General features: G+C 36.9%; 1 protein-coding gene across 1 annotated transcript in view; it reads right to left on the reverse strand.

The window, feature by feature from the left end:
• DNAH6 (dynein axonemal heavy chain 6) overlaps positions 1-13,724 on the reverse strand; it is a 215,350-nt gene that overhangs the window by 145,623 nt on the left and 56,003 nt on the right. Inside the window, exons 15-18 of the mRNA XM_039217619.1 lie at positions 12,889-13,140; positions 9,688-9,816; positions 6,534-6,647; positions 3,634-3,777 (exon numbers count right to left, since the gene is read on the reverse strand). Coding sequence (XP_039073550.1) covers positions 3,634-3,777; positions 6,534-6,647; positions 9,688-9,816; positions 12,889-13,140 — 639 coding nt within the window. The remainder of the gene's footprint in view (positions 1-3,633; positions 3,778-6,533; positions 6,648-9,687; positions 9,817-12,888; positions 13,141-13,724) is intronic.

The following is a 13,724-nucleotide window of genomic DNA, read 5'->3' on the forward strand; positions in this document are numbered from 1 at the left end:
AATTTGATCTATAGATTCAACAATCCTTCAAAAATCCCCAGCAATTTTTTATGTATATCGACAACCTAGTTCTAAGATTCAGATGGAAAGGTAAAGGAATTAGAATACACAAAACAGTTGTAAAAAAAGAACAAATTTGGAGGACTTATACCTACCTGATTTCAAGACTTACTAGCTATAGTCATCAAGACAGTGTAGTACTGGTGAAAGAATAGACTCAGAACAATAAAACAGAGTGAAACCCAGAAATAGACTAAAAAATATAGCCAGCTGAGTTTTGGCAAAGGTGCAAGGGCAGTTCAATGGAGAAAGGATAGTCTTTTTAAGTAATGGTCCTGGATCAAATGGATGTCAATATATAAAAAATGTAAACCTTGACATATATGTCACATTTTATGCAATATAACTCAAAATAAATCATAAACTTTAATGTAAAAAAAGAAAAACTATGAAACTTCTAGAGGAAAATATAGAAGAATATGTGTGACTCTTAAGTTTGGCAAAACATTTTTAGATACTATACTAAAAAGATAATTCATAAAAGCAAAAAACATAAATTGAACTTTATTAAAGTTAAAACTGTCTGTGCTCCGTATAGGAGGATTAGGAGGAACTTGACGGAGGAACAAGGGGGAGAAGAAGGGCGGAAATGGTGGGGGAAAGGGAGAGAGGCAAACCATGAGAGACTCTTGAATGCTGACAAAAACTGAGGACTGATGGATGTGGGGGGGAGGGGGGGATGGGCATGGAGGAGGGCACTTTGGGGATGAGCACTGAGTGTTATGTAGAAACTAATTTGACAATAAACTATTTGTAAAAAAAAAAAAAAAAAACTGTCTGTGCTCTGAAAGTCACTGGCAAGGGACTCAAAAGACAAGCCACTGACTGGGAAAAAATATTTTCAAGTTACATGTTTGAAAAGGACTTGGATCCAGATTAGATAAAGAACTCTTAAAACACAATAACAAAACAAGCAACTAAATTAAAAATTGGGCAAAGAGCCAAACTAACATTTCAGCCAAAAAAGATAAAAGGATGGAGGAGAAGCATTAAAAAAATGATGCTCCACATCATTAGTAACTAGAAAAATGCAAAGTGTGACCACTATGAGATGCTTCTATACATTTACCAGAGTGACTAAAATGAAAGCCAACCCACACCACACAAAGCCCTCCCCAACGAGAACAAGTGCTGGGGAGGCTGAGAAAGGGTTAGAATTCTCACATACTGCCTGTGGGAAGGCAAATTGTCACAGCCCTTTGAAATACAATTGGCTGGGTTTCTTATAAACATATATGTACACATACTTACCAGGCCACCTAGTAATCCCACTCCTAGTTATCTACCCAAGTGAAGCAAAACCCCATGTCCACTCAAAAAGCTGTATATCACTGTGTATCGTAGCTTATTAATAATCACTATAGGCAAACCATAAACACTGAGAACTGAGGGTTGATGGGGTTGGGGGAGAGGAGAAAATGGGGGATGGGCATGGAGGAGAGCACTTGTTGGGATGAGCACTGGGTGTTATATGGAAACCAACTTGACAATAAACTATATTAAAAAATAATCACCATAAAACTGATCATAACTCTTTCAATGGGTGAATGGATAAACCAATGGCATAATCTATACAATGGAATATGACTCAGTAATAAAAATTAACAAACTGTTGATTCACATAACAACATGGAAGAATCCTTTTTTAAGATATGCTAATTCACAGAGATGCACAACTATTACCACTATCTAATTTTAGAACTACCACTATTAACTACGTATCACCCTCGTATTATCCCAAAAGGAAACCCCATACCCATTAACTATCATCATGCACTTCTGTTTTTCCACAGTGCCTGGTAACCACGAACCTACTTTCTCTATGTATTTCTCTATTTTGAACATTTCATATCTATGACACCATATGCTATGTAGTCTTTTTATGACTGTTTTTTTTCACGTAGTATGTTTTCAGCGTCATCTATACTGTAGCATGCATCAGGACTTCATTCCTTTTTATGGCTGAATAGTATTCCATCATATGGATATATTACATTTTGTTGATTCAGTCATTAGTCGATAACATTTGGGTGTTTCTCATTTTTAGCTATTATGAATAATGTTGCTATGAACATTCATATGCAAATGTTTGTGTAAATAAATATTTTCAATTCTCTTAGATATATGCCAAAAATATATCTCTTAGATATTAGTTTCTCTTAGAAACTGCCAAACCGTTTTCCAAAGAAGCTGTACCACTTTATAATTCCACCAGCAACATAGGAGGATTCAAATTGTTCCAGATCCTCATCAACACTTACTATATAGTCTATCCTTTTTATCGTAGCCATTCTAGTGGGTATGGACTGGTATCTCATTGTAACTTTGATTTGCATTTCCCTGATGGCTAATGATGTTCAGTATCTTTTCATGTATCTCCTTTGGGGATCTGTCTATTCAAATCCTTTGCCCATTTTAAAGGGCTATTTCTCCTTTTATTTTGAGTTATAAGAGTGTGTTATATATTCTGAATATAAGTACCTAGATGCATTTTAAATGTATTTTTCTAAGTGAACACTGCCAGACACCCAAGACTGTATATTGTATTATTCCTTTATAACATATATGAAATGAAGAACTTTAGGGACAGAAAACAGGTCTGTGGTTGCCTAGGGCTGGGATGGAAGGAGGGACTGATGACAAAGAACAGCAGATAGGAAATTGCGGGGTGATGGAACTATTCTGTATAGTACTGTTGTGTTGGATACAGGACTCTACCCATTTGTACAAACCCACGGAACTGTATACCACAAGACATGTCTTTTATTATATACAACTTTTTTTAAAAAAAAAAATCAACCAGAACTTTGAAGGATTGCAAAATGGAACAAAGACTATGACAACTAGATTTGTTTTCAATTGTATGATATAACCACATAAAGGGCAATGAAGAAGAAAGAGGCTAACGTAAGTAACTTTGGGAAAGTGTTTTGACTAGGTATTGTAAAGCGGAAGAGGGAGAAGCTGCAAAAACACTCTTCTTTGGGAAAAATTGCCTCTTGTGCCTGAAGTTTTGCTTACTTTTCCTACCCATGCCTTCTTTTAGTCCTTTATCTCCTCTTTTTTAAGAAGTCTAAAACTGCTTAAAAGGATAACGTCATAACCCCTTTCTTTCCCATTTCAAGTACTAGTTCAGCAGCATTAGGTTTCAAAGAGCTAGCCTCGCAAACCCACTGCTGGGCTTCTCAACCCTCACATCATGGCACGTCTAGAAAATGGCATATGTGTTTGGTGTGGTGGTATAAGTGGACAAGACTGCACTAGCCTCATTTGGCTGTCTAAGGGCTGAGTGGGTCAGTATCTTGCCATACCTCTGGCCCATTCCTGCACTAAGCTCCCTACCATGTGGGAAACTTACTCTGAATGTCCCTTCAACCTAGGTATTCAATTCATGATGTGGCCAACTGAAGATAAGGATGCGATCTGTCTCTGAAAAAATTGAATTGGTCTGTTCCTTTTCTCTCTGCTAAGTTAATTTAAACAGGGGAGAATTTCTGACTTTGGTCTCCTTAGCATCAGGTAGTGATGCATTGACTTACCTGAAGTTTTTAAAATAATTTCTACCAAACTTACCTTTTCTTTCATTTTTTCCACCTTCTGTTTTAGCAGGGGAACCACGCTGTTGGGTGGCAAGCCTTTTTCCAACTGAGTCACAAATTTGGCATATTTAGAAACTTGACTATTTAGGACTTCTGGATCCAAGCAGTCAAATTTGGACTATAAAAATTAGAAAGAAAAAAAGTTAAGCCATGTGATAATGGCAACCTTGAAATAGTAAAGTTTTTTTTTACTTTACTCAGATATTCCAGTAGTTAAATTGTTAATCCAAGTTAGCTCTATACTTTTGAAAATGGCTTTACTTATTAAGATTGCCAGTAGTGTATCAGGCTTCGCTTGTTTATTCCTTTCATGTTCTTATCTCCCACATCATCAAATGCAGTACTGCAATCCCTGTAATTTATTCCCAAGAGCCAACTCTTGTAAAAAGATAAATAGCCACTTCTTACACTTGCTAACTAGAAATTTCTCACCCAGTAGTCTCCTATTATTTGATTATTTACCCTTTTAATATAAATGATTCAAAGATGTACCCCAAAATATACATGTATCTATACATATCCTTCTCAGTTATATAAACAGAGAAAGACAAATACTGTATGATCTCACGTACGTGTGCAATCTAAAACAAAACAAAATGAGGGTGTTATACTGAGCGAAATAAGTCAGGCAGAGAAGGACAAATATCATATGTTTGCACGTATAGGAGGATTAGGAGGAACTTAACTGAGGACCATGGGGGAGAAGAAGGGGGGAAATGGTGGGGAAAAGGGAGAGAGGCAAACCATGAGAGACTCTTGAATGCTGATAAACAAACTGAGGACTGATGGGTGTGGGGGGGAGGGGGGAGATGGGCATGGAGGAGGGCACCTTTGGGGATGAGCACTGGGTTATATGGAAACCAATTTGACAATAAAAAAAAAAAAAAAGTGTCTACATCCAGTGAGGAGCCCGACATGGGCCTCAAACTTACAACCCTGAGATCAGGACTGGGCTGAGTTTAAGAGTTGGATGCTTGGGGTGCCTGGGTGGCTTAGTCGGTTAAGCGTCCGACTTTCGCTTAGGTCATGATCTCGCAGTTCGTGAGTTCGAGCCCCGCGTCGGGCTCTGTGCTGACTGCCAGCTCAGAGCCTGGAGCCTCTTTCAGAGTCTGTGTCTCCCTCTCTCTCTGACCCTCCCCTGCTCTCGCTGTCTCTCTCTCTCTCTCTTTCCTAGAAATAAAATTAAAAAAAAAAAAAAGAAAAAGAAAAAAAGAGTTGGATGCTTAACTGACTGAGCCACCCAGGCACCCATCCATATAAATCTTAGAATCAGCTTGTCAATTACCACAAAACTCAAACCTAGGATTTTGATTGGGACTATATTTGATATATAAATAAAATTGTGAGGAATTGAAAAATAAATAAATAAAATAAAATAAAACAAAATAAAATGAAGAGAAACAAATACAGAGAACAGACTGGTGGTTGCCAGAGATAGAGGTGGAGGTAGGTGGGATGGGTGAAGGACTAAGAAGATATAAACTTCTAGTTATAAAACAGATAAGTCATGGACATTTTATATGCAGCACGGTAACTATAGTTAACAATTCTATATTACACGTTTGAAAGTTGCTAAGAGAATAGATCTTAAAAGTTCTCATCAGAGGGAAAAACTTTTCCAAATCATATACGGCACTAGATGTTAAATGCATTTACTATAGCGATCATTTCACAATATACACAGATATTAAATTGTTACATTGTACATTTGAAACTAATATGTTATATATAAACCTTCATTTTTCTGTCTTTCTTTCTAGGTTCAACTTTCCTTTCTGTCCCTTAATGGGTCTTTTTGTGTGTTTCCTCTGATGAAATCATCCCATTTTTGAAGCTTCTGTTCTAAACTATGGTGGTAATGAGAAAACTCTCTAAGTTTTTTCTTTACTCCTCAGTAACATTTTCTACTTCTGAGGTAAGTGATAAAGGAGTTCTACAGGAGCACTTACAATCTCTGATATTGTAGCATGTATATGTTTGTTTTCTGTTTTCCTCACCAAAAGATAAATTCTGTGAGGGTTTGGACTTTGTCCTTTTTGTTCTCTACTGGTATGCCCGCACTTAGACTGCTGTCTGGCAAACATTTTCTATGTCACTGGTGTTTAACCCAGACATGTGACTTCTAATTATAGTTATCAGCACAAGTAGGCTGAATGAGCAAGTGCAAAAACAATATTTGTAAAGTTGATGATATTTCTAACATGTCCATATCACACTTAAAAGAATAGATGGTTATCTATTCTGCCTTATAGAGGGTTGACTCTTATCAAGATATGAATTTTTCTAGGGTAGACCCTAGAAACCAAATTCTATGGTGGCTGTTGGTCCTTGGCCCCCTAATTAACGTAATTTACTGTTGAGCTAAGAGCTCATTACTGCAATTCTATTCTATCACAGTGAACAGAATGGCTTCCTTTTTTTTTTCTTCAAAACAAGAACAGAAACCTAAGCTAACAGAAATCTAAAGTGTGTAGATTTATCACAAATAAAATTCTACAATCCTCAAGAACACTTTGGTGTAGTGTATCATGACAACACTGTGTTCAGAAGCCACAAAGCAGCTAAGTGTCATGCAGTGAAGTTTTTTGATGTTTCCTTCATTTAGCCTTCTTAAATGGAGGACTCAAGAAGCCTACCTTACAAGAATGCATTGTGCTCTGTGGTATATAGTGACAGAGAGACCTTTGTGCATTTCACTGGAAAGCTGATAATAATTCTCATAAAATAATAATGTTGCATACTTTATTGAATTAAGACTATTCTAGATTGTTAAAGATCATAATTCATATTATTAGGATTTTAAACTTAATTAATAAAAAGTGATTTCAGGATTGAGAGGTTTTTTGGGGGGTTATGTGTGTTTGTGTGTTTTACCTTTAACCATTCTTGTTGGAGTTGATCCCATTCAGATAAAGAATCCCAGAGCAATTGTTTGAGCTTCAATTCAGCACTAACTTCTTCCAAAGCTTCAAACCTGGATACTTCTATCTTTAAAAATATAATAAGCAAAATTCAGTATTTAGTTTTCAGATACAAAGATCTTACGTTACCCTCCTATTAGTAATTCTTGATATAGTGACACTTAGCAGAATATGGGTGGGTCCTAAATGAGGAAAGAAAAAGAGAGATAGAAAGAAATTAAAAAAATAAAACAAATCACATACCCCAATTATATTCAATTTTCCATTTGAGTGATAAAATATAACTCTTTATATTTTCTTAAAACTTAAATATTCTGCAAAGACATAAATATTATGAATACCATGGGCATTCTTTTTCAAGTTGGATCATACATGCCTGGCCTTTTTAGGAAAACAAATGAGTCTTTGGAGGTACTGATTTTATTTGGGACATGTATACCTAGATGACAGAAGAGAGAGATGTCTGTGAAGTAGCTGGTGGAGGGGCTGGGGAGATTTAAGATAGAAAGAACAGACTGGTTTCTTACTACCTTCTGACCCTGTGGGCTGTATATAAACTCCATAGAGAGAAAGACCGCAAGAAAATCTGAAGAAGCTGTTTTCATGAGAAGTATCTTAAAACTGCGTTGGCTTAGAAGTGAGCAAATCCCCAGGGGGGTTGTTTGCACAGAAACTGAGCCCTGTGATAAGCTAAAGCTTTGAATATTCAATCCAACAGCAACAGAATACACATTCTTTTCAAGTGCACATGGAACATTCCCCAGGGCAGAGCATATGATAGGCCACAAAAAAGTCAGCAAATTTAAGATTAGAATCACACCAAGTATCTTTCTCAAACACAATAGTTTGAAACTAGAAATCAACAAGAGGAAAGCTGGCAGATTTACAAGCATGTGGAAACTAAACAACATACTCTTGAACAACCAGTAGGTCAAAGGGGAAACCAGAGAAATAAAAAAAAAAATCTTGAAACAAATGAAAATGGAAAACAGTATGTCAAAACCTCTGGGATACTGAAAAAGCAGTTCTGAGAGGGAAGTTTATAGTGATGCATGCATATATTTAAAAAATGGAAATATCTCAACTTTGCACAAGAAGGAACTTGTAAAGAAGAACAAATTAAGCCCAAAGTTAGTAGAAGGAAGGAAATAAAGATCAGAGTAGAAACAAATGAAATAGAGACTAGAAAAATAGAAAAGATCAAAGAAATTAAGAATTGGTTTTTCAAAACATCCAACTAAACTAGGAAAAAAAGAGATTATGCTCAAATAAATAAAATCAGATGAAATACTACACCTGAATCCACGGAAATACAAAAGATTATAAGAGACTACTATGAACACATTTTATGGTAGCAAATTAAATTAAGTCAGTTAAAAGAAATGGACAAATTCCTAGAAAGATATAACCTACCAAGACTGAGTCGGGAAAAAATAGAAATTAATCTAAGTAGACCAACAACAAATAAGGAAGTTGAACCAATAATCAAAAACCTCCCAACACAGAAAAGTCCAAAAGCACATGGCTCCAGGAGCAGATGGCTTTACTGGTGAATCCTGCCAAACATTTAAAGAAGAATTAATGCCAATCTTTCTCAAACTTTTCCAAGAAAACTGAAGAGGTAGGAATACTTCCAAACTCATTGTATGGGTCCAGCATCATCCTGACATTAGGGATCTAACTCTGTCTTCAATAAGAATTAGAAATAATTTCTTAGGCCAATTAGGTGTTCACTCCTATCTCCCAAATGATTGAGAGATGCAGAAGGAAGGTTAGACCTGAGTTAATCATGAAAGAAGAATTAATCAAGTATAGATACAGAGGGTGGAGAGAGGGGGACACACTTATTTTAGGCTCTGTCTCAAGCAGTGTTATCCTTTCTGACCCAAGAAGTGCCAACCTGTTAGTTATAAGTTTTTATCAAGCAATGTTTCCTTGATACCTCAGATGCTATTGCATAGTATCCTATAGTTAGTCCTCTTGTAGGTTAGTTAACTCAACCTGGGAACAATTTTGAATCCTAGTTCTCCAATGTACAAATCTCAAGTACTGCACAAGTCACATTGTCCAGTGCCACACCCATTATTTTTCAGATTGGCTCCACCAAGCCCTGGGCTCTGGAGTGAAGAGCTCCTCATAACACTTTCTGTCCATCCATTTGGGGCTCTGGAAAACAGGTACATTCCCTTGTGAGATCCAATCATTCTTCCAAGACTGTTGGGGAGACTAACTCCAGTGAGACCTCTTTCACTGCTGGGGGTTCCCTGGTTTTGACCCTAGGATCTTTTTCTTTTCTATTCTCTTTTCTTCTTGGTCTCTTTGGCCCTTATAGCTTTTACTCATTTCTCTTCATTTTTTGAGGCATATCATTTAGTCTTTGAAACCTACCCTCTTTTGGGGATCCGACTATCCCCTGGCTTAGCCAAAGTCTCTTCTTTCACTAAACTAGCACATCAAACCAGGGCAAATCAGGCAATATTTGTGGAATCATAACACACACAGGAATGTAAAGTAAGTTTGAATATTACTTAAGAAAGGCTAGAGGGGCTTTAATGGACCACAATTAAAAATCTACATACATATTTTATTTTTTTATTTTTATTTAAAAAAATTTTTTTAATGTTTATTTATTCTTGAGAGATAGAGAGTGACAGAACATGAGCAGGGGATGGGCAGAGGGAGAGACACAGAATCTGAACCCGGCTCCAGGCTCTGAACTGTCACCACAAGGCCCAACGTGGGGTTCAAACCCACAAACCATGAGATCATGACCTGAGCCAGAGTCTGACACCTAACCAACTGAGCCACCCAGGCGCCCCCAACCTACATATTTCAACATAGAAACTGTAGTCCCTGGTCTGAGGGTTTATCTATAACTCATCATTATTTTATATTAACAAAGACATTTTTTCTCTCATGTATACCAATCTTTACACACTTCAAATGCAGAGAACACTTCATATTTGCATTTCAGGCCATTCCAGCACAGTACCTACACATAGGCATCCCAATATTGAATGTTTAGAATTACATTGCTGAGGGTGCTTGTGTATCAATTCCATTTCTATGAATATATTTTAAGAACAGATGTATAGAGCTGCCCTTACCTTAAAATTTTTCTGATAGGATTTATATTGAAACGCACGTTTTTGAAGATCATCTAGAACTAACTGCAGATCGTGCAACATGAGCTTTATTTTGTCTTGGTCAGCAGTAATATCTAAGATCTGTGGATCCTGTAAAATTGAGATAATTTGTGATTAGTCATTCCTATTTTTCATATGGACCATTAAATTAAGTGAATTCATAAACATTTTCAAAAAATATTTTTTCACTCTGATTTTTAGAAAATGTTAAAGTGGCTGTTTTTATTGCATTTAAAAGCAATATATGTACATCATAAAAAGTATAGAAATGTATAAAGAAGTGTCATGAGAACACCATTGTTTTTAAATAGGACCTAATATATTTTGCCTCATCTACTTTCATTTCCTACACTTCTTCAACTAACATGACTTCAGGTAAGGAGAGGTGCATGCAATAGGGAAGAGAAAGAAAAGTATACAGTATAAGGGAAATTATCTTTTTACAATAAAAGAAATAGAAAGCCCTTTGATTTCTGAGAGGTAAGAAGAGAGAAGATAAAGGACAAGTGGTCAGACATAAGTTTTTCTGGGGTTGAAACTCTTCGCAGTGAAGGGGAATGAAAAGGTTCAGATGCTAAGAAGAAACACCTAACTAGGTTCGGGAGAATCTGAGAAATTGGAATAATCTGAGAACTATTATAGCCATAGCTTGGGAGGCTAATCCCTGATTCAATATGGTACTGCATTCAAACTGGCAACATGTTCTAGGAAAAGCTAAGGGAAATGTCTAGGCAGAAGGGCCTTGTGTTAACACTCTGGTGCCTCACGACTTGGTGTGGCATGCAGGGGATCATGAAGTTCTCATGTGACTTGATTCTAGTGATGGGAACTGCTGCAAGGACTGGTGGGCCAGAAGCAGTCTGAGGTCAGGATGAGAAGGCCACATCACTTGAGATTGTGGACTACGGCAGAAATGATGGACTGCAGCATCAGGGGTCAATGGTACCTAAAGAATCAAGAAGGACCCTTAGCTAACAGCTGTCTGGGACAACCAGGCCCCACGCAGCCAAACTGCACTGGAAGTGCTGTGGTCCAGAAAGCAGCAAGAGGAATGGGTGCCCCCTCCTTCCATCCACCAGAAGGAAATGCAGACTTCCACCTAGGGAGCAAGAGGTAGGAGACGCTGGTGGCAGGGGTGAAGAAATGTCCAAGAGGCATTGTGAATTGAATTAAAATCTATCAAAAAGAGACCAAGCTAGAATGAAATGGACATTTCAAACTGAAATAAATTGAGTTATTACCAACTGTCACACATAGGGTTTTTTTACTCCAGCTCTCTCCATCAGCAGGAATAGAGGTCTTGACAGCAGGATGGTATCATTCATGAAAATAATAAAGTTGTAGTTCTTTGCTCAAGAGTGATAATGAATTCATTCCAACCCCTCTATGAAAGAAGCACTTGCTGGAGAGAACCTCTGCTGTCACTTCTGTGTGTGTGCATCATGCTTTCTACAATGCCTGATCACACAGGAAGCACTTGTTGGCATTTGCTCTCTATAACAATCCACATGCATTTATATAGTTAATAGGAAATTATCAACCATTGGAAGTAGACTGTTTAAGCTTGTCTGAGGTGTTATTTGTGTGACCCTGGGTAAGTTACTTAACTTCGCTGTCCTTCTGTTTTCTTCTTTATGAAAGGTAAATGATAAAACCTTAGGTGTTCTGAGAATTAACTGAGCTAAAACATGGAAATGTATATAAGAATGTCCCAAGAGGCATTATTCACCATTGTCAAAAACTGTAAGCAACCCCAATATCCATCAATCATGGAATAGTTAAATTGCAGAATACAGTAAAAAACTATGTAGCAACAGAGGTAGATAAACTACATCCAGTGACAGGATCACAGATGAATCTTAGGAATGTAACAAAATCAAATAAAGGGCATACTCTATGACTGTGTTTAATTGAAGTTCATAAACAGGCAAAATTGATTTATGGCATTAGAACTGAGGGTAGTGGCTGCCTTTGGAGAGGAAGAAAGGGCTAGTGATTAGAGGGCATCCTAAAGGTAGCAGTAACATTATGGTTCTTGACATGAGCAATGGACACTTGAGTATATTTCATTTGCTGATAATTCATGAAGTTGTAAAGTCATTACAGTTTTTTTTCTGGGTGAAAAATACAGGACTATTTCCATATAAAAATAAAAACAACAGCAAGTCCTTAGAATACTTGACACATAGTAAGTGTACAATAAATGTTAGCTACTTTTATGTTTCCATGTCATTATGTATAAATGTATATCATAAGCTTTAATGTCTGCATTGTATTTCTTACAGCAAATGTACTCTAACACATTTTCATCATCCTCTGTTGATGGACATTGAGATTTTCCCAGTTTCTCTTATTTAATTACAACATTATATGGATTTACACTTCTGTGATAAAATTTAGTCAATGTTAATAATAAAATAGTAGGTCATTACAAATTATATTTTCATGCATGCCTCTGGTAAGAGTCACCCAGATATCTCTTAAGAAATTCCCCTTGTATCTTTTAGGTAGTAAAATTGTTGCAAGTTAACAAAATATTCTTCATTATCATTTATCAATGTATACTCTGCATTTGCCTAAATGGGAATTTTCTAATATGTAGCTAAGCAAACTTTAAAATTGTGACAATAGCTACAACATATGTTAAAAAGTTATAAAAGCACTCATTTCAAAATAATACAAGTCAGGAGAAAGAAAATATTATATATGCTTTACTTGCAATGGTCTAGAATTTATTCAGTACTTAGAAGTTCAGAAACACATTCTATTTTAAATAGCAGCTCAAAGACATTGTTACTTGATTAGAATAAAATCACAATAAAATAAAAGTTAAATTGGATTAAAATGAAATATGATCCTTAAACAGTTGAATTAAAATAGTCAAATTTCACACAGCTTATTTATTTTTATTTTTTAATTTTTCAATGTTTATTTATTTTTTTGAGAGAGAGAGTGTGTGTGTGAGGGGGGGAAGGACAGAGAGAGAAGGAGACACAGAATCTGAAACAGGCTCCAGACTCTGAGCAGTCAGCACAGAGCCTGATGCAGGTCTCGAATCCACGGACCGTGAGATCATGACTTGAGCAAAAGTCAGATGCTTAACTGACTGAGCCACCCAGGGACCCCTCACAGATTTTTTTTTTTAATCCTGCTTTAGCTTACCTGTGCTAAGAGCTTTACTTCATTCACTTCATTGGTTAGGTCTTCAAGATCTCTACCCAAATGCAGAGAAAACTGCTTAATGCTTGTGTCTCTGTCACCCACAGATTTATCAATGGCATTCCGAACTGCAACGATGGATGGCTTCATAGTAGCGAAAACAGCAAAGTCTTCAGGAGGTGTGGGAACTTGATATTGTTCAATGAGCTTGTACATTTGAATCACGACATTCCCTTCATCTTCAAGAGTTTCGATCTAAACAGAAACATTGGTTCCTTCTTAAAGATATCAGAGTCCTATTGTTCCCTTTCAGGTTTATCTAATAGGAGATAGTCACTGTGCACTGTGAACATCACACACTCATAGCCAGCACATGAGGCGTGTGCTTAACGTTACCATCAAACTCACTGAAGCCTGCCAAGTGATAAATATTGTCATTGCTACAATCCAGGTAATCAGGCCCAGGAGGCAGGTTGTTCAGAGCTGAGCACAGTTAGTATTACTCTTATAAATGTTTATTTTTTCCTTCTCTCTCTCTTTTGTTCTCACTTAGCATTAAACAGTAAATAGTGCCACTATTTAGTTTTCAGAGACAACATGTGCTATGAGGATGCTCAGTTGTAATATCTGAGCTTCCAGGCATGTGTGCTGAGCAGGGATTGTCCCAGAGCAGCCCCTGAGGTGAGCACAGGTCATGGTTCTGGCTGCATGTTCCCCACTGACCTTCAATAAATACTTCTACTACCTTCAAGTGACTATTAAACGTCTTCACTTTGATGTCCTACCTTGAGTGGACAGTGCTCTTCCTAATTTTGTAGGAAGGGACTCTCCAGTTTTGG

The sequence above is a fragment of the Hyaena hyaena genome, unplaced genomic scaffold (assembly GCF_003009895.1).
Source record: "Hyaena hyaena isolate Hyena2069 unplaced genomic scaffold, ASM300989v1 scaffold_699, whole genome shotgun sequence".
NCBI classification, from domain to species: domain Eukaryota; kingdom Metazoa; phylum Chordata; class Mammalia; order Carnivora; family Hyaenidae; genus Hyaena; species Hyaena hyaena.